Raw genomic sequence first — 21,912 nt, 5'->3', positions numbered from 1 at the left:
TTGTTTTACTGCAGAACCATAGAAAGTTGGTTTTTACGGTGCTCCATTTGAGTTTGATACACAGAATGCTCGAAATCCTTGACAAGTAATGTCACAACCTGTTTGACATGACCGTAGATGCCTCCTTGCATACGATACTTCATGGCTGTAGCCGCATTTAAAGCAAATCGACTACTCATTCTCTAGCTAGAAACTTATGATACGTATTTAGAAAACGACAGATCCTCATTGAGTGACAAAACTGGCAAGTTGACCAAATGTGTTAATTGGCGCAGAAGCTTGCATCGGAAGAGGACAGTCACACTTTTAACATTGTAGTGTAGTTTCTATACAGTTCAGACAGGTTTCCATCTACTCCCACACCATAGCCAGACCATCATTCTAAAGAACCAACAAGTAAACAAAAAACTCTTCTACAGCTATTTTACAGATCATTACTGAACCATCATATTGCGAAGGTCCTCACAGCCTGAACTGGGAGCATGGAACACAATTCGCATGCTCAAACCCATGTTCAGGAAATTAAATACGTGTGAGGTCTTTCGGACCATCTAAATCTTGTTGGCTCAAATTATTCGAGCTAAGCCAGCGATGCACCTGTGCAACATCCCTTGGATGATCTAAAACGTGGTTAACATGCACTTGCTGCTGTTTTAGTAGTACGCGGGTGACAAAATGATGTTAGCCTGGAGAGAAGTACAAGCTGCCGTTGGTGCTTAGGTTAAATTCTTGGAACTCCTAACACTCTCCGGGTGAATTCATTTACTTCCTGCATTCTCAACGAACGCTCCCAGGAGCAATGCCAAAATCTCTGCAACATCTGTGATTCTCCGGCGAAGATGAGGTATTCGGAAGACTTCAGCAAGCTCTGAAGATGTGGTATGTTCACATCAGTTCTGCCTCCTCGCCCACTCATGAAGAATGATTGTCTATATTGACCGATTTTTGGCCTGTGGATAAATTCCCTTCGATGTCGAAATCAGCCCACGAGAGGGATTCCTGAAACCAATACACTGCTTGGTGGTGACGAGAGCTTTGGTGGAGGTATGTGTCCAAGGAGCCATCCTCATCTTCTACTGCTTGTTCACGATCCTCGGACGCCGTCGTGATGGTCGAAATGGCCATGTTATTCATGTAGCTGTAATTGTCGGGACAATCCTTGTCATCTTTGCTCCGTCTTACCCTCTTACCCGAAGGTGAGCCGTGTAAAGGCTCTGTCAACCCTCCATCCACAGAGTTCGATCCTGTCCATATCCTGCTGTTTTCCACCTGATCCATTTCAACATTACTGCGTTTCTTGCAATCCGTGCTACTGATATGGCTATCCTGAAATGTAGTTAGCTTATCATCCATGGTCACTCCAGGCTTGTCGTGCCCCTGAAGGTGATCTTGAATTGATTCGAGTTGCGCAGGACTGCCTGCCGAACCCCGCGTGGACCGGTTTCGTTTGTATCCAGTGCTGGAGCAGGTGTGCTTGCCCACATAAGTGATTTCAAATACCATGGGATCCTTGTCGGTGGGTTGCACCATCTTCTTCGCACGACACTCCTTCACACTGCATTTATAGTATCCTCTGTTTCCCATTCCCGAAGGTCACGATTAGAAACCCCGACGACTTATTGTAAGAAACTGTGCAAACCCTCCAGAAAATCTTATAATCTAAAGAAGAAACGAACGATTCGATATGCAAGACGACTAGCAGCACAATGCCTTCCATGCACAGTCCGTAATCTCTTGCACAAGATCTAACAACAACCTGCAATGGTTGGAGTTTTGAATGGATTTGTTGCCATATTTCTTCCACCCTCTGTGGCCATCATCGGGGATTCCCTTCTTGTTGCCGTTCAATCTTTGAAGCACAACTTCTACCTTTGCTTCATTCCCGCTGAACTTTCTGAGGACAGTTCCATCAAACCATCAGTAGGTCATTCAAAACGTTCTTTCCCATTTGATTTGTAATCACGTTGCGTAAAGAAAGAAAAAAAGAAAAAAAGAAAAAAAAGAAAAAGGAATGTTGTCGGTTTGTCACCTGACTTCAGATTTTCTAAATGAGTTTCTTGTTCGGTTCTCCCGAGGTAACTTGTTGAAATAGCTCTGATCCTCTGCGATAGATTGATTCTTGTAATCCATGACTTCGGCGCCATCGAGCGACGGCTCGAGTGCTACATTACTCATATGGTAAGACGGCGAACACTGTTGAGGGTTAGAGGGCAAAGAACGGGGCACACTTGCAGAATGAATTGGACTGCCCGTGTCTGACAACGTCGTCGGCCAGTCCGACACAGCCATGTGCATACTCGCCGGCAACCGTGCAGAATTCCGCCTCTGTTGATGTTGCCCTTTTGGCGACGAAGAATCTTCCCCTGCATCACACCAACACAATCGCGCTTGCTCCATGAGCACCGCAAACTGGTCGACCTTTCAATCGCACTACAACCGACCGGCCTCGTCTAAAACATTCAGCACCATGGAACACTGGGCTTGTTGTAGACTTCGTCGACAAACCTTCTCGAAACTCAAGAACTTAGATGAATGCAAGTGGTGGTTGACGACGGCCCTTGAGCACAACCCCGCAAAAGTCATGGAGTCTGGCAGTTTGGCACGAATTGCGCACGCGTTCTACATGACCTACCCACAATTGACAAGGAGCCAGACTTGCCTTAATTTGCACAGACTACTTTCCTAACACCAAGCTTCCTCACTAACCAGCACTTAATTAATCATCTGTGTGCCAGCTTGCTCATGTGTTCCGTGTTGCAACCAATTTTCTATCAATTACGAGTGGGAAGGTGATGCGGACAGTAAGAACACAACAGAAGATCAATCAGTACCTGGTGGAACGGAGGGAGGCTTGTTGAGCTGGGGAGCGAAATAGTCGTGGGAGAGGCGATTACCGGCCTTCCATGCGCTGCAGTTTCGGTCTTGTACGGCGAAGGAGTGAGGAACGAGAGGCTCCTTGCGCAGAGCTTTGAGGGGGCTCAAGGGTGTAGGGACACACAATCGGGATAAGGAGTGAGCATGGTTCCCTCGAAGCTGAACCGCTGCTGATTCTGCATCGCTGCCTTTGGGGAAGAGGGGCAGGTGTCCAGAACCTACTGAGCTTCCAGTAGAATGCTGCGCGGTGGGAGAGCGAGCAAGGGATGAAGTGTGGAGAACGATCTCCCGGAGACGACAGAGCGCGAGTTGGCACCAGTCCATAGAATTCTCCACCTTGGATTTGAGAGAAACCAGGACGGAGGGGTATATGACATCGGTGATGGCCACCGGAGCCATGTGGGGCGAACCATCTTGCGACCCCGCCAAGCAGTCGGGGAGGTTCGAAGTGAGCATTCTCAACAGATCCTCCTGGTGCACAATTGCCTTGCTCAGCATTTCCTCCACCTTCAACACGCAATGCTCCGACGTCCACTGGCTCCCTCGCAAGCGCGACATGCTGCCTTGCCGCACCAGATTCCCAATACCCTCCATCGTCGCACAGTCTCCTCACTCCGTCCACTCCTTTCAATCAACGCATGTCGGACCCTCGTAATCAAATCAATAGCTGCCGACGGTTTCCAATATTAGCACTCTATATACCCGCAATTCAGCAAGCCGTGTTGAGGTTCTTAAAAATAATCCCTCCACGATGTCTTCACCGGAGTAGTAGCAATGGGGAATTCAGCCTCTCACATAATGACTCGATTTGCGCAAGGGGATTGAGCGTGACGCTCTGCGTTGATACCACCGTTGCGGTGCGAGAGCCATTGCAGCATGTCCATCAATCTACCGCCAGGCCCCAATTCTAGCCTCTAGCGTGCCCAAGTGAGGCAACAAATTCTAGTGCTACCTTTCATCACTCGACTTCATGAGAGTGTCGCTTGTGGGGGCACAACAGGCGTCATAGATTTCCCGGGAAAACGGGATTCCGGTGACATGTCACGTGACCTTGCTGACGTGGAAGTTGACACGTGGACTCAGCTTCCACTTGCACAATGTCTGAACTGACCCCATTTTGGTGTTTGTCCATTAACTCTTCCGTAATATCGGAAATGGTCCCCCCGTTCAGTTCGGATCACGCAAGTTATTAAATGCGGATGTTTGGATATGGTTTTACATTTTTTTTGAAGGATTTCACTTTCGTTTAAAATGACTCTTCTAAGATGCACAATGATTGAATCTTGAAGAGCTAATATTTTTCAGTCAGTATGTGAGGTTGTGTAAAATTAATGGGTTAAACATATGTTAAGCTGTGTTCAATTATAGGTGGCATACATTGGTCAATGTCATATTTGCATTTAAAGGTCACATTTAAGACATGGCACATTAGATTCATATGTCATATAGGATTCTAATGCCAACTTAAGTGTGCCATATCATGTCCAAATTGCAACCTTGAGTTTTGGCTGCTCATGATACACACCATATTTGGACACAAATAGCTACATTGCAGTTAGATTCCAGGTGGAGTGATGCAGTTTGATGAGTATATGTTTGTGTTTTAATCTTTGAAAAAACTAGTTCAAACTGTTTTAAGGATGAACTTTTTTTACGATATTTTGAGTTTATGTGTAATAAAAAGTACAAATATCATGTCATTATATAAGTGATTTTATTTATTTGAATACCTTTTTTTTTTTTTTTTTTTTTTTTCCTGCAAGATAGAAAGGTTCTTCAATATATATCAAAAAATATATATTTCATGAAAAATAATAATGACATAAAATAAAGTCTTGCTATAAAAATTAAATATTAAATAAATGAATTGTTCATTGTAAACAAACAGTGATGACTCCAATGTAATACATGCATTCCTTGTTATGAAAAGTGATGAATCCAATTTAATACAAATATTCCTTGAGTGGAGAAAATTACAAGAAATGTTGCTATGCATTAGATTTTTAGTCATTGATAATTGCAAATAAATAAAATAAAATAAAAATGGATATGCACATATGTATATATTTATGTACATGTGTTCATAAATAAAATTCTAAGAGTTTAGTAAATAACATTAAACATTTTAAAATGCTAAATACAGATGAATCACACTGATACAATAATTGAGTAATTTAAAATTATTTATCCAGGTACTTCAAAAAATTATCCTGTACCTGACCATATCGTTATGTAACTTCTTAAACCATTTTATCTCTTACACTTATGATAATCAAAAACATATATATATATATATATATATATAATAACATATTACATTGTAGAGTTGCAAGTATTAAACATCTTCAGATACTTCTTAGGTACATATTCAAGTGTCCTAAACTTGTTAAGTTTATGTACCAGAATTCATACAACTGCCACCTGGAAAGAAATGAATAAAATAAAATAAAAGAAATTGACATACAGTTCATATGAATTATTTTACAATCTGCATGATGTTATAACCTATTATTCCAACAAGTAATTTATCAAAAAAAATTACTTTAAATTACTTGTTGGGATGGTAGGTGGCTTTAGACTTGATTTTAGAACTAGCAATTCTTCTTCTTTTGTACTAATTTTGTTGTTATGATTATTGCAAATGCATCATGACCTCATTTTTGTTATTTTTAAAACTTTTTTTTGCAGAAAAAAGTGGGTTTGTAGAATGGCTTTTGATTTATACATTAATTTTAAAAATTCATAACAAACGAATGTAATATTTTTAAAAATTAATACATATGATTACAATGGTGCAATGTTTAATTAAAAAAAGAATAAAGAAAACAAAATATCATGATATTAATTTACAATGAGTACATCATGGAGATTGTAAAAATTGATATATAATAATTATTAATTATTAATACAAGTATATTAAATATTTAAGATTATATATATATATATATATATATATATGCACACACAAATGTCTGTTTGTAGTTGTATTCTTGGGTCAAGTAATTTTTATCAAGGGTTGATTTTACTTGCACATGTGACTACTTCAATGTAAAATTTGATGGACAAACAATTGTTAACAAATTTTTGTAACTTTGTTATTTGATGTTTTAATTTTGTGTTTCATTAAATTTGGTGAATTATATTAATTCTTAAAACTTATAACAATCGTAAATTGGTACCCATAACTTCATGTTCTTCATTGTTTGTTTACATTACCAAGTTGTACATTAGAAAATAAAATTTTGTCAAGTTTTCAAGACAATTGCTATGATTTATCTTGTTCATCACCAAATGATTTGGATCAGCAATAATTTGGACATTCTTATATTTCTAAATGCAGTGGAATATAATTTTTCTTCACTTTTAGAAAGCACGGAAGACAAAATTGATTTATCACCGGAACATATACTCTCCCCTGAGTATTTTACGTCATGGTTCCGTAGCACATGGGCTGCAATTAGTTACTTACTCATTTGTATATTGTTCCATGGAATTAATTATAACTCTTTACCTAAGAATTGTGGATGTTGTTTTGGATATTCTTCTTGTAACTTGTAATCTAGAATAGTTCACAATTCTAACCATGGAATACCATTCAACACTTGTGATTGCTAAATATATGCAGAGTGGATTGTTGAACCTAGGCATTTACTAAATTTACCACCCATATGGATCTAACTATTTTTCAACAGATCCAACAGATCCAACAGTGGAGAATTTTTCAATGATGGTTAGGATGGGTGGGTTTATTTAGTAAATATATTGGTCAATTTGACAATTCCCAATACATAAACAACTACATATACGACCAACACAGACGAATGTGTGCTTGTGGGGACTGACTCATTCTTTTCTCATCCCTGAGCTGGAGGAATTTTACAATCCTTATGATAGTGGGTTCGGACACTTTTCATGCAATGAGGAATCATTTGTTGATTCAATCACCGATTTCCATCTATTTCTATCGCTGCATGTTAATTGGGTATCTATGCTGATGGGATTTGCTTGCCGAGGCCCTCTATGTACACAACAACAACAATAACTAACCCTGTCTTCACAACCCCAACCCACAACCCCAACCGCAATCACAACGACAGAAGAGCGTGTAGCTTCCAAACAAGAAGATAATCAGGTGGGATAAAATTAGGGTTAGCAGGAGGAGGTTCCGAGAGATGCATTCACAGCTCAGAGCAGGGGCGGGAGTCCTCCTTGCGGCGGTAGTAGGCAAGACCGATGCAGGGCACACGAGAGGCGTCATTCCCCACAAGCCATGACAGATTCGCAGTAACGACCGTAAGGTGTGAATTTAGGGTCCTTCTTCTTCTTCGTCTTCGGTTGGGACGCACCCCCAGCAAGCAATTTGTCAACTTCTTGGGCTGCGTTGGAACCCGCCATTACAAGGAAGCTTTTAAGAAGCATGTGGGCACTACAGTGCCATGTTTGTGAATCCCGAGGTTTCTATTGCAAACCGTGTTGATAAATAAATCAATGCCTCCTCTCAATAAACAATGGTGAAACTGAATTGGTGGCATTGTAAAATGCTTGGTCATCTCACGTGGTGACTTCATTTGGAATTTTGACAACATAACATGGTAATGGGTCCATGCAAAAACTAGCTAGATTACAAGAATATTGTTTTTGTAGACATGTTCTACAGTATTCCAACTACAAGTCTATGTTTTGTGAATTTGGGAATGATACATTATTTGTCATTATATTTGTCTTCTACTATTATTGTCATCATTGTTTCAAGAATTTTCTACAGTACATGTTTTCTAATATTTCTTGTTTAGTTTATTTGTAGTTATTTCTATGTATTGTTCACAACCATTTATTTTTGAGTTTAATATTTTTTTAGTTATTTTTTTTTAAATTGGTTTAATTGGTTAAATGATTTCTAGAGATTAAAAAAATAATCAAGTTGAATATTTCCTAGTAGGAGTATTACCAATTTTATTATATAGAATAGCATTAATATTTATATATATATCTATATATATAATTTTTCTTTGTTAAAGAAGAGATTAACTAAGAATAAAGTTCCATCATACATGGTTGTAATTATATAAATGAGATTTGAACTGCAAATTTTTTTAGTATTGTTTTGCAAACTTGCCATCTTAATGTGGTTTAGGATCATTTTGAATCTACAATTGATTCTTTATCTTACTAGGTTGGTAATTAAAACCATAAAAATTTATTAGTCTTAAAATTTTTATATTATTATGATTATTGTCATTATTGTCATAAAATTATATATTAAATAAAATATAATAAAATTTTAAATTTATAATAAAAAATATAAAAAATAATTTGGTTTATCATAAATATATAAATAAATGATACTTCAAAATTTGAAATTATTTTTTAATCCAAATTATGTGATATTTTTTTAATTTAAATTAATTTGATAATCCAAAGTGAGTTAGTACAAAGAAAGCAAATAAATCTTTGTATTTTGTGTTATTAATATAATGAACTAACCAAAAAAATAATACTATCAACTATTATCTTTGTTACATTATAAGCTACAATAATAGTCTTTTTGATTTTGTTTTAAAATATTTTATTAAATTAAACCACAAATATGTTTTTAAATATTATCATCTATCTTATCATTCATTTAAAATTTTAATTTAATTATTTTAAAAATTTAATATATATTTATATTTATTATTTTATTATAATTAAAGTATTTTGAAACTTGCTATCTCAACATTCCATACCTTTAACTATCATTATTTTATTAAATTTTATTTTTTATTTTTGTTTATTTTAAGATTTATTATAAATTCTTAAATTATTATGTAATTATATTTGTTAAAATTTTAAAGAAATTATTATTTTAAATTTTATAAATAATTTAAAATAATTATAGTTTTATATAAATTTTAAAAGAATAGAAAATTCTCTCTAAAGTTTTATAATATTTTATTGTTTATTTTTAAATTATTAAATATTTTTAGTACTCTTTTAGTTGTTATGACTTTAATTTTTAATATATTAGAACATATATTAGTTTTGAAATTTTTTGAATTATTTTGAATTAAGGTTTTTTAATTCTTCATGAATGATATTTCATTTTAATAATTATTACATGTCACAATTGTAAAGATTATTACATGTTACTATTCTATAAGATATTAATTACATACTAATTCTTTATATATTACATTGTTGTAGTAGAAAGAATTTGCCTCAAGAAAATATTGGGCCTTTAGTTGCCACTAATCACTTGAACAAATTTTAAGTTTATAAAACACAAATCTTATTTATAACTTGTCTTCATGAAGACATTTATATCAAATATATAAGTATAGCATGCACAAGAGTTCTTAAGTTGTGATTAGATATCCTAAAACCACTTCTATTCTTATGGAAATTCCTTCTAAATATGTATTATCCTATAACTTCCAATCTATTTGTTCAATTAGACTCAAACTTCGTTACAAGTTATCTTATATCTTTAACTATGTTTATAAAAAAAATCAACTATAAATTCATTATAAATCTTTAGATATTACCTAATTTCTAGCACATGCTAAACATATCAATTTCTAAGCATCCATGCATTGAATCTATCATATCTCAAAAATTCCACATTCAAATATCATGATTTTTTTATATACAATTTTTTAACATAGTCATCTACACTTATGGAAATTTTGAGCCAAAAATGCATCCAAAGACTTAAAATATGACTCAAATTAAAATCTCTATGAAAAAAACTCACTTATAAAGTCTATTTTTGAAGCACAAAATTCAATAATTCTTCCTTCTTTGTTCTAAATTGAAATTTAACAATCTCTTTATTTAAAATATAATTCTTTAAGTTGGCTTTTCAATGCTACCTTTCAATTACTAAATACATTCCTACAACTCTGTATATGCTTTAAAGAATAATAATAGGTATCAAATTTACATCCTAATTTCAAACAACTATATCTCGTCTATTCAAAATCTAAATCATATATCATTTTTTATCCAATTTCTAGCTTAGAATACAAGATTTTTGAATACAACTTCTAAGCTTTGAATGTATTGCCTTGCTTTGAATGGCCCACCTTGCCTTGAATAGACTACCTTGAAGTAGCTTCAAACTCTAATATAGTCTTAGACAACATCTCGAAGTCCATTGGACATGACTTTCAACCAATAGAAATAAAATTGTTTATCACTCATCTTATTCATCTACATGGAATGGATTGGAGTCAAAACATTATACTTTTGATGCCAAATCTCTTATAAACTTCTTATTAAGAAATCCTATAACTTCTATTTTTAATTATAAAACTTATACTATAAATTTAAATAAAGTAGATAAGTATTTATTTTATTTTATTTTTAATTAAAATCCAATATTTTGTAACATTTCATATTATTTTTATATATTTTGTTACTTTACAATACAACATCCATCCCATCCAAACCTACACATCCTTCAGCATGTATTAATCTAACCATCTTTATTCTCTTTATCATTCTCATTTCTTTGTGCATCTTTTATTTGGTCTAGATCTAATGTTTCATAATCCAAAATATTACTTGGAATAAATATGCCATCTCTTCTCTTAAATGGCTTGATTTTCTTTTCAGCCATAAGTATCTTCAATATTATATTAATCAATTCATAAAGTGAGTAAATAATAATGCTATATATTGCCACTATCTTATATAGTTTAAACCATTTTTAAGCAAACTTTCTAAAAGTACTAGGTTGATGCTCCAATCTACTATCAAATACTAATATCCAATTTTCAACTTAAATTGATTTGGACTTTAAATTGTGGATTTTGTCAAACCTCTCTTTGTTGCTGAACTTAGTAGCCTTTAGTTTCTCCAATGCAATTTCTTGATTTTTAGGTAATCTTTCAAGTTGTTGAATCTAAAGCTCCAATAATATTTCAAATATGATACCATCCTTCCAATCTAACAACATCCAAATAGGCACAAAATCTTCTACAAGCATAATTGACTTTTGGTCCAACATCAACTTAATAAACATATAACCAATAATAATACTATAAGTAATTTAATTTATCCATAAAGTAAATGATAGAAGTCTTGACTACTACCTTTGCAAGCCTTGATAAGAGCATTAATGATAAGATGATGTTCTTTCTTATTCTTACTATTAGCCTCAAGATTATAAATTATTATCAGTTTTAATTTCACACTATATATTTTTTTAAAAAATCTTCAATCTTTGTTGTATCCAATTCTCTTCAATTAGCCTACATTCTTTCAATGCCTTTATATCTATTAAAAGAATTCTCTAAGATGAATGTGTATACTCCTTTTGTGGTCTTGGTCATAAAAGCTCTTCTTTCAATATAATTTAAAAGTTCTTTTCTTACCAAAATAAGATACTTCATGCCTCATAATCTAAATGGCTAGCCACCAAATCAATCACCAATTGAAAATTCATCTCATCTCTAAATCTAACTTTTAACTACAATTGGTATTTAGTCCAAGAAGCCACAAATTCTTCCACATCATTGTAAAAGCCTTTCTACTAATATTGTTCTTTGATTCTAATTCTTCTATAGCTTGTCTAAAATATTTCATAAAATTTTGTTAAAACCTAATTCTTGATTTTATACATCATCTACTACTATTAATGGTACTCCATCTTTTTTCTTAGGCCTCTTCTATAAGAAATTGTTTTTGAAAATATAATCATAAGATTGATATCTAATATCTTTAAAGGCCTTGCTTGACCAATCTTCTATCTCTTTATGGTATTCAAATAATTGCCAATATTTCTTAACTTGTCTCTATAAAGATTTTCTTTGAATGCTTTATCTTCACTACTTGTACTTGTTCTATTAGAAGCTAGCACATAGCTATAGTCTTCATCTTCATCATCTTCATCAATCTCTTGTGCCTTGATTTCTTCTTCAGAAATATATCTAGCTTTGAATAATAAATCTGCTATAGAATTCTTCTTATCTAAAATATGCACCAATATATGATTGAGTAATTTAATGTAAGCTATCTATCTTAGCATGGTAATATTAAGAATAAAATAATTAGCAATCATATCTTATAATGATAAGCAATCAGTTTCTAGCACTGTATTTGCTCTAATTAAGTAATTTTTGTCTGCTTTCATAATTGTAAATACATCCAAAAGCTCTCTCTTTACTTATAGATATTCTCTCTATCTATCTATGAGAATTCTTGTTCCAAATATGATAGCAAATCTTTTGCTTACTATATCATCCTGACCAATTGTCCATTCAATAGCAATATAACTTGTATCAATAATAGCAACAGCTGATTTACTACAATCGTATTCAACTTGCCTCAAGAATGGTAGTGACTTCAAAATCTCTTTTAGACTATTCATAGCTAGTCATTGCTTTTGCTTCTATCTAAATTTAGTTCTTTTTTTCAAGAGAATATATAGTGCCTCAATAATATAATCAAAGTAAAGAATCCAAATCTGATAGAAGACCCTCTTAAAAACCTTCTCACTTTAGTGATGCTACTACATGCTTTCATCCTAACAATCACATCAACCTTTTTAAGATTAAGTTTTCTACTATACCTGCTATATAAGTATTTAACCACTACAATTTCATCAACTCCAAACTTGGACTTATTAATAGATAAGATTAGATCCATTTTTTTAAGCTTTTTCAAAATCTTCTCCATATCTTCAATATAATTTTTTATAATTCTTTTACATCCATCAACATCTAATAACAGATTTCTATCATATTCTTTGTAATTCTTAATAGAAATATCATCTAAAAAAGAAATAATCTTTTTAAGCACAAAATCCCTTATGATTTTGTTCATAGAATTTTACATACAAACTATTGAATTAGTGGCATCTTGAGGCAAAGTTCACATTTTCATAAGTTTCAATAAAGTCTTTATTATTGTGAAAGACAAGAACTTATTAAAAGCAAATAAACAAGTGGGATTCTCTCATAGAAATAGAAATAGAAAAGTATGTATATTAAAAAGAAAATTGGAATGACTATTACTAATAGACAAAGAAATTAAAGATTCTTGAAACTAGATTAGAATGAAGAAAGGAATTGACAAGAGTAAAGAAGGCTTTATTCTTGCTTCTATATATATTATCTACCTAGGATCTATGTAACAACATTCTATAGGACCTCCAAAAATGTGTTGACTTTGTATGCTAAGTATTTTGACTTGCAAGGAAAGTTTTCTAAATTGGCACTACATAATTAGCTTTTTCCACAAGCTACCAAGACATGTGGTACATAGGTAGCTTGTTGACCAAGTTTCTAACCTATCAATCAACTACAAATATATATAAAATCAAAACAACATCTAAAAAGCTTATAGGAAGTTTTTCTACAAGGTATTATAAAATTATTCTATTTTTATTTAATTCTACTTATTCATATTACCTAGATAATAATTATAATATATATATATATATATATATATATATATATATATATATATATATATATATATAGTTGTGACATTACTTTTTCCTTCCAGGAACAAGTTCTATAAGGAGCAGTGATCATATGTTAAGGAAGTCTAAGATACAATAAATTATATTTACTATGTACTTTGATCTTTGTTTTCTTTAAAGATAATTGATAGGTCTTTTCAACCATCGATAATGTCCCATTGTAGGGTAAGAAGACCACCTTGTGATTTGATCATTGTTGAAAACTTTGTAACTTCCTTCAAATAAAATATTTACAATACTGTCAAGAGTCATGCCTATCTCAAATAAAATCACCAAACATTGAGAGTCTTTTCTCAGATTGTGATATCAAATGCATTTTATCTTGCCATCTATTCAAAGAAAAATATGTCATTCTTAAAGGTCTTCATTCTTATTATATTGTCTTGAAGGCTATGATAATTATAATATTTCATTCGATAAGTCAATAAATGATGGTTCTTGAATTGAATCCACTAATTATTGATTCTCCATCTTTTTAATGCCACAATTATATAAAAATTACAAACAAAGATAGAAGGTAGAATGCAATCTTTTATAAAAAGAAATTGTCTTCTTCTTGGTATGTATAGTCTTGTATAGTTCAAGAAGAGACACATAGAATACAAGATGAATTTTCATTGACTTTGGTAGATGTAATAGATAAGCAACTAGATTGATTTGTCTACAAATAAGAAAAGATTCAAGCTTGCAGTAGTCTAATTTGTCACAAAGACAAGTAGTCTTGATATTATGAAGAAGTAACTATATCTTATTATTTATATTGGATTGTGGTTGTTCCTTTTGATAGGCATCCGAATTGATCTTTTGTCATTCTAGAGCTTTCTTTAATTGTATCTTCATTGTTGTATGTAGTTCTAATAAACAATTTATCAAATCTTCCTCCATAAGATTATTAACATTTAAAAAATTAAAAGTATCAAGTTATGGATGATAATCATAATTAATAAAGAAAGGTATTTATTGCATAGAAGAATGTATCATATTATTAAAAAAAATTCTATCATTTTCAAGAGGATTATTCAATTATCTTATTAATAATTATTAGTATACCTTAAGTATTACTCCAAAACCTAGTTTATATGCTTTGTTTGTCCATCAATTTGAAGATGAAAGGCAAAAGAAAGTTTTATGTTAACCTTTAAAATCTTATAAAAGATTTTTCAAAATCTTAATATAAATTGAGTCTCTCTATCTAATATAATATCTTTTGGCAATCCATGATACTGATAGATATTTTTAAGAAAAAACTTGGTAGTTTCTTCACTTGTGATGGATTTTGTATATGATATAAAATGTCCTATTTTGATAAAATAATCTACTGTCAGAAAAATATAATCACATGAACCTGAGACTAAAAGATTCATAATAAAATCTATAGAAACAAAAGACCATGGTTGTTTTGTTATAGGTAATAGATAAAAAAGGCTATAAGATTAATGATGAGGAATTTTTGACCTTAAATAAATGTCATATGATTGAACAAAGTCTTTTATAGCCTTCTACATTTGTAGCCATTAAAAATCTCTAGATATTAGCTCCAAAGTCTTGATGTATCCAAAATATCTTCCCCCTAGAAAGTCATGACGTGCTTGAAGAACACATAAATGTGCTTCTCTTTGTAGAATATATAGATATCCTTCATTTCTTGAATTTGTTTAAAAAAAGTTAAATCAATAGTCAATGTTGATTTCACTACTTGAAGATGAAATTGTTCTAGCTTCAATAAAATTGTCTCATATTGATCAAAAGATGCATTTCTTTCTTTTGGTATAAGATAATAATATGTAGAAAGGATATCAGACAAATCTTGTTGTTTTTTTGACCTATTAATGATATTGAACTTGAAACTTCATAAAAATATGTTCCAATGAGCGTAGCAACAATTCAAAACACATGCTAATATAAAATACTTAAGGTTCTTGTGATCTATATATATGGTGACTAGACTAAATTGCCTTCTAGATAATGACACCATTCTTGAAAAGAATCGACAATTGCAAGAAGTTCTTTATTATAGATCTTATAATTAATCTCAATTATTGAGAATTTCTTGGAATACAAAGCTATTGGGTAGAGCTTGTCATCTTCTCCTATCTATGACAAAACAACATCCATAGCAAAATCTGATGCATCTATTGCTATAAAAAATACCTTAAAAAAGTCAATGCAATACAAGATTAGTGCTAAAATAAATTTTGACTTCAAGACTTCAAAAGATGCTTGAATTTCTTTGCTCCAATCAAGTTTGTCTTTGCATATAAGATGTGTAAGAAAAGCCGCAACTTGAAAAAAATTCTTGATGAAGATTCAATAGTAACTGGCAAAGCCCAAAAAGTATTGCACATTTCTTATTATTTTTGGAATCTTCCAATCTATAATAATTTGAACCTTCTTCAAATCCATCATAAGTCCTTCATTAGAAATGATGTATCTTAGGAAGTGAATTTGAGTAGTGTGAAATACACACTATTTCAACTTAGCATACAATCTCATATTTCTAAGTTTTTGTAATACATGATAAATATATACTTCATACTCTTTTATATTCTTAAAATAGATTAAAATATTGTCTAAGTAATAGACAACAAAATTATTTAGAAATTCACAAAAACAACATTCATAAGATGTTGAAAATAGCTAGTATATTCGTGAGTCTAAAAGGTATGACATTATATTCAAAGTGTCCATACCTTGTTTGAAATGCAGTCTTCTATTTATCTCCTTCTTTAATGTAGACCAAGTTATATGCTTCTCATAAATCTATTTTTTATAGATCTTTGCTTGATTTATTTGATCAAGTAATCAGATATCAAGGATAAAAAATATCTATTCTTGATAGTAATCTTATTGAAACCTTAATAATCTATGTAGAATTGTAGTAATCCATCTTTTTTCTTCATAAATAAGATAATAATTCCTACAAGAGATTTTGAATGGCATATGAAATTATTGGCTAAATTCTTGTTAATTTACTTTTTGAGTTCAGCTAATTCATTTTGTGATAGACTGCAGATTGGACCAAATGGTGGCTAACTTTTTTTTAAAGGTTGATTGAACAATCATATGGATGATATTTTAAGAAAATATTCTCAAAAACATATTTAAAATCTTCATATTAACTTGGAATGCCACTTGAAGTTTTTCCATCATGAAAAATGAGTGTAGCATAAATAACAAAAGATAATATTTCTTTTGCAGCATTCAAGAAAGTTTTTGCACCTATGAGTACGAGTTTGGCTATACTAGATTCATGGCTTTCTATAAAACTCTTAATAATATTTTGAAGAAAATCAAAATTATGAGAAATCCAATCTATCAAAGAATTATACTTTTTTAGCCACGATAAATCTAAAATGACTAGATTAAAGAGAGACTTAGTTATATTAAAAATTATGCAACTATTATGACCATTTATTGCTATATCTATAGGAAGTGTTTTATAAATAATATCTCCAGAAGATAACAGACTATGATCTATGATTTCTACATGTACGGGTTTAGTTTTTTGTATTAACAGTATTCTATGGCTTTTAACAAACTTTTCATCTAAAAAACAAGCTGAGGCTCTTGAATCTATCATGGTAAAGGCTTTGTAATTATTAGGTGCTAAATGCATATCTTTTATAAAATAAGGAGAGAATTTTGAAAAAAAGATAGGACCTTCATTTGTACAAGATTTCAGCCACTCAATTCCTATTGTAGCTAGATAAATTTATTTTCTAATATTTTCTCAACTTTGATAGTTGTACTATTCATTTTGTACTTGCATTGTTTCTTTCAATAATATTGAGTATTGTGCTTAATTTCTCCACAATATAAATACATTCCTTTTTAACGACAACAAGTTTTTTTTTATTCAATAAGAAGTTTAAAACATACCATATTAATTTACATATTAAGATTGAAAGGTCATTGATATTGTTATTGAATTGTAATAATGTGGAGCTTTTCTTGCGCAATTCTTAGATTGAAATTCAAAAATTCAATTATTAGACTTTATAACAAAGTCAATTGCTTGATTCAATGTCAGAGGATCAATTAAGCTAAACATTGATTTCTTTATCTCATATTATAATCTATAGGAAAATTGGTTGATAAAGACAGTATCATCTCACTTGATATTAGTCGCTTATTGTCAAAATTGTGAAGCATATGATGTCACTAATCAATTGCTTTATTGCAAGATACAAATCTTATTAGTTGCAATATAAATTGCATCATACTTTCCATACATAGATAAAAACTCCATCAAAAAAGTATCTAGATTACTCAATATTGAATCTCATCATTCAAAAAAAGATGAAAATCATAATAATGCCAAACTTCAAAGAAGTGTACTACTGAATCTAATTTGTGATCTTGGCATTGGATAGCTTTGGAATTGAAGTTCAATCATAAGTTGTACTTGATTTATAAATCCTCAAAACTTAGATCTTATGCCATTAAACTTCTTAATTAAGGTAATTCTATGTTTTCTAATATTTGAAGGATTTTCTAATATAAGAAAAGAGATGTGATTAAGTATAGATATTGAAGCTTCCAATCATACATATATCTTCATTTCTTATCATTTTTTTTGTTCTTAGTGGCAATAAACTGAGTTAATGCATTGCAACCATTAACTCCTTCAATTGCTCTTGCATTTGTGTCACAAATATATATTTATTGTAATTGTTATGTAGATGATATGAATAAGTAGAAGTACGTAAAAATAGATTAATTTCATAATATCTTCTAGAGAAGCTTCATAAACGTTGCTTTGACTTTACATATATTTATACTTGATTGATAGGTTAGAAATTTATTCAACAAATTAACCACATGCCACATATATTGATAGCTTGTGAAACAAGCAAAATATGTAGCATCCACATAAAAAACTTGCCTTGTAAGTTAAAATACGTGTTATACAAAATCAACACGATTTTGGAGGTCCTATAGAATGTCGCTACATAGCTCCTAGGTAAATAATATATATAGAGGCAAGAGTGAAGCCTTCTTCATTCTTGTCAATTCCTTTCTTACTTCTAGTCTAATTTCAAGGGTCTCTTGTTTTCTTGTCTTTTGGCAATAGCCATTCGAGTTTCTTTCTTAATATATATATTTCGTTATTTCTATTTTATCATCTTTTTTTGAAAAAAGTCTCACTTGTTTATTTATTTTTATTAAGTTCTTGTCCTTGACAGATTGACAAGAGTGCACTTAGAATATTAGAGCTTTATTTAATCTTGATTAAAAGTGGATTACCTTTTTCTCTTGATAAGACATAAATATATTAGAAGTTGTGGATTACCCTCTTCTAAACTGATATTGTTCTTAGTATTTTCTTTGTTCTCAAGTCCTCTCTTTTTTATTTATCTTGAGTGATATTAGACATCTTCTCTTTTCTAAGTGTTATCATGGCAGAACTTACTAAAATGAAGAGTACAATGGCACAAATGTAACAGCAATTGAAGGAGTTAATGCTTGCAATGCATGAAGTCAATTTACCACTACAAGAAGCAACAAGGTTGACAAGAAGTGAAGATATAGAAATGATTGGAGCTGCTTCAATATCTGTACCAAATCATGTGTCTTTTCCTATGGTAGAGCACCCTTTCAGTGTTAGAGAATCAAGAATTTCCCTACCCAAGAAGTTTGATAGGACCAAATCAAAGTTTAGAAGATTTATCAATCAAGTACAACTTGTGATTGAACTTCAATCTCAAAGCTATCCAACTCAAGGATTGTAAGTTTGATTCATTGGTATGCTTCTTTCAGGTTCAACATTATCATGGTTTTCATCTTTTTTTGAATGATGAGATCCAATATTAGATAATCTGGAGACTTTTTTGGTAGAGTTTTGATCCATGTATGGAGAATATGATATAATTCGTATTGCAACCAACAAGAGCTGTATTTTACAACAAGGTAATCGATCAGTAATATTATATGCTTCACACTTTTGACAAATTACAACTGATATCAAGTGGGATGATGGTGCACTTGTTAGCTAATTTTTCAACGGATTACAATATGAGGTAAAAAAATTAATACTCAACTTACATGATCCTCAAATATTGAGTTAAGCAATTAAATTTGATGTAAAGTGCGACAATCATCTTTTTGAATTTCAATGTGAAAACCATATAAGTCAACCTCAACGTTACTATAATTCAATGGCAACACCAACATCTCTTCAACACATACATTCAAAAGTAGAGGATATACAAATTGATGCAGTATGTTTCAAATCTCTTACTGAGCAAGAAAAGATTTATTGTCGTCACAAAGGATTATGCTTATATTGTGGAGAACCTAAGCACATTGCTCAACATTGCCTCAAGAAGCGATGCAACTATAAAATGAAGAGTACAGTGTCGTGATATAATATGACTATATATTAAAATTATAACTAAAATTGAATTTCTAATTAATATCTAATTATATTGGTTCAATTATAATTTAAAGTATCTAAATATGGCTTTTATAAAAGCCTCTTAGATTATTTTCTTATCTTAATAGTTAGTAGGTTGAAGGTTAGTTAGTAATTTTACCTTCTAAGTTGTAGAGACTCTTCTACTACTTTAGAAAGACCATAAATTAATAAAATCAAGGTAGAAGAGATAAATGGTTGGTATGGTTGATACTAAGGTCAAGTTAAGAATAGAATTGGGTTAAAAAATCCTTAGGATAAGTTAGATTGATACCTAGGAGTCGACGATTTCTGAGACAAGGTTGAAATCAATACTTTGGTCACTAAATGACTATTGAGGACAAGTTAGGGATTCATTCGAAGATTAGAGGTTAGGATTTGAGAGCTAGCTTGAAGTTCTTTCTAAAGACATAAAAATTGTCTTGAGAGGATTTTAGACGACTTAGCAATTGTTGTTCAAAGTCAAGGTTCGTATCAATGATTTGGATTTTATATATTATAATTAGGGCTAGAAATTTTGGTTAGTTCGTATAATTGGTGTAACATCTATAGTTGAAAACTTAATACTATTTGGATTATTAGATGTGCTAAATCTATAGAAAATTTTGTAATAATCTAACAATGTGGTTTAGAAATATCTAGTTTTTAGCACAAGAGGGTTTCAGAAGGTGGCAGTTTGAGGTTGGATAGGATTTCTATGATATCTGAAGATCTATCTGTTGGATTAAGGTGAAAATTGGCATGGTGTTGAAAGACTTGAAAATCAAGCTATACACCAATTTTGATACAAAGTTAATGGTTTGAAAGGGAGAAATCATTGCTAGGATTTCTGCTTCACTTTTCAAGTTGGCAGCCAAGTGACATTAGTGCAATTTTTGGAGGTTTTTTTACAATATATAAGTTGGATTGGACTAAAAATTCTTGAACATATAAAAGACTTACATTGACAATTGCATGCAAAATTTCACATCAAGTAGATGATCATATTGGATATTATAGCTTGTTAAAGCTCACTGATTAGGATTAGAGCTTATAAGAAAAATCTAAATTACTTAAATATGAAAGTAATGAAATAATTGGGATTTATGTATGATTAAGACTACTAAGAAGAGTATTTTAAGCACTTTTGATTTGAAATTCAGATTATATTCTTCTTGTTTGGACAAAACCTAATAGGGTCTCTTAGCTACTTGTGAAACACAATCTCACCTTTTACAACTAGATGCCCAGTGCATTTCTGAGCAAAACAACATATAATATGACAATGGCTATCAAAGAAGATAGTGTGTCAGAAAACAAATTTGTCCAGCTACAATAAAAATCGTGCGGGTAGAATCTTATACAACACCTAGTGAAGGTCCTATTCTCTCCTCGGAACTCTCTCTATGTTTTACGATAAATGTTATTCTAGGACCTAAACATCACAAAGCCTATGCCTTGCTAGATTCAGTAGCCTCAACATGTTTCTTAGATGAAGAATTTGCTAAAAGATATAGCATACTTTTAGTGAAGAAAACTAAACCTGCTCATGTAGAAGTCATAGATGGTCGTTGTAGAATAAGTAGTTATTTGCTGATTTGTAGATACTTAGTTTATAGTATAAATAGGGATAGATGACTGTTGGAAAGGTAGTTCAGTAGTTAAAATGGATGAATAGTTAAAAAAAGTAGTTTTTATTAGAGATGTTGTAGTTGGTATCTCGTGGTAGGATAAGGAGGATGAGAGAGAGGAAGAAATGGCCATTACTGTGATAGTGTGACCCGGGGTAAGCTTGGTGCTACCTCTTTTCTTTTGTTGTTATGTTCTTTGAAATAAGAGTATTGAGAGTTTCTGAATATTGTGAAGTGAATCATGGAATGAAAGTGTGATTGGAATTATATGTTATTGAATGAGAAGAAGAGAGATTGAATGCTGAAATCTGAATGTATTTCAGTAGAAAGAGTGAATCTGTGGTTGTGTGAAACACTGTAATGTGAATGGTAGTTCTGTGTGAAGAATTCTAGTAATTGGAATGAGGATAATTGTGTGCTGAAGCTGTGATATTGCTGTATTACAGTTGGAGATTATAAGAGTGAAGATATATTGGTGGAAATAACAGTTATTGGTATGACTGAATTGTTGTAAGGAAGAGATTGATAAGGTGAAAGGAGAGATT

General features: G+C 31.5%; 1 protein-coding gene across 1 annotated transcript; it reads right to left on the bottom strand.

Annotated features, from left to right (window-relative positions):
* Positions 1 to 279: 279 nt before the first annotated feature.
* Positions 280 to 4,589, bottom strand: LOC112282291 (uncharacterized). Its single transcript, XM_024519722.3, has 4 exons — positions 2,832 to 4,589; positions 2,030 to 2,363; positions 1,757 to 1,894; positions 280 to 1,573 (listed from the first exon to the last, which is right to left on the bottom strand). Exons 1-4 carry the CDS (start codon positions 3,466 to 3,468, stop codon positions 913 to 915), a joined length of 1,770 nt encoding a protein of 589 aa, XP_024375490.1. The 5' UTR covers positions 3,469 to 4,589; the 3' UTR covers positions 280 to 912.
* Between the last annotated feature and the right edge of the window lie 17,323 nt (positions 4,590 to 21,912).

Source organism: Physcomitrium patens, chromosome 5 (genome assembly GCF_059467195.1).
Source record: "Physcomitrium patens ecotype Gransden chromosome 5, ASM5946719v1, whole genome shotgun sequence".
In the NCBI taxonomy this organism is placed as follows: Eukaryota; Viridiplantae; Streptophyta; class Bryopsida; order Funariales; family Funariaceae; genus Physcomitrium; species Physcomitrium patens.
The sequence above is the reverse complement of the archived record's forward strand: the minus strand, read 5'-3'. Positions and strand labels throughout refer to the sequence as shown.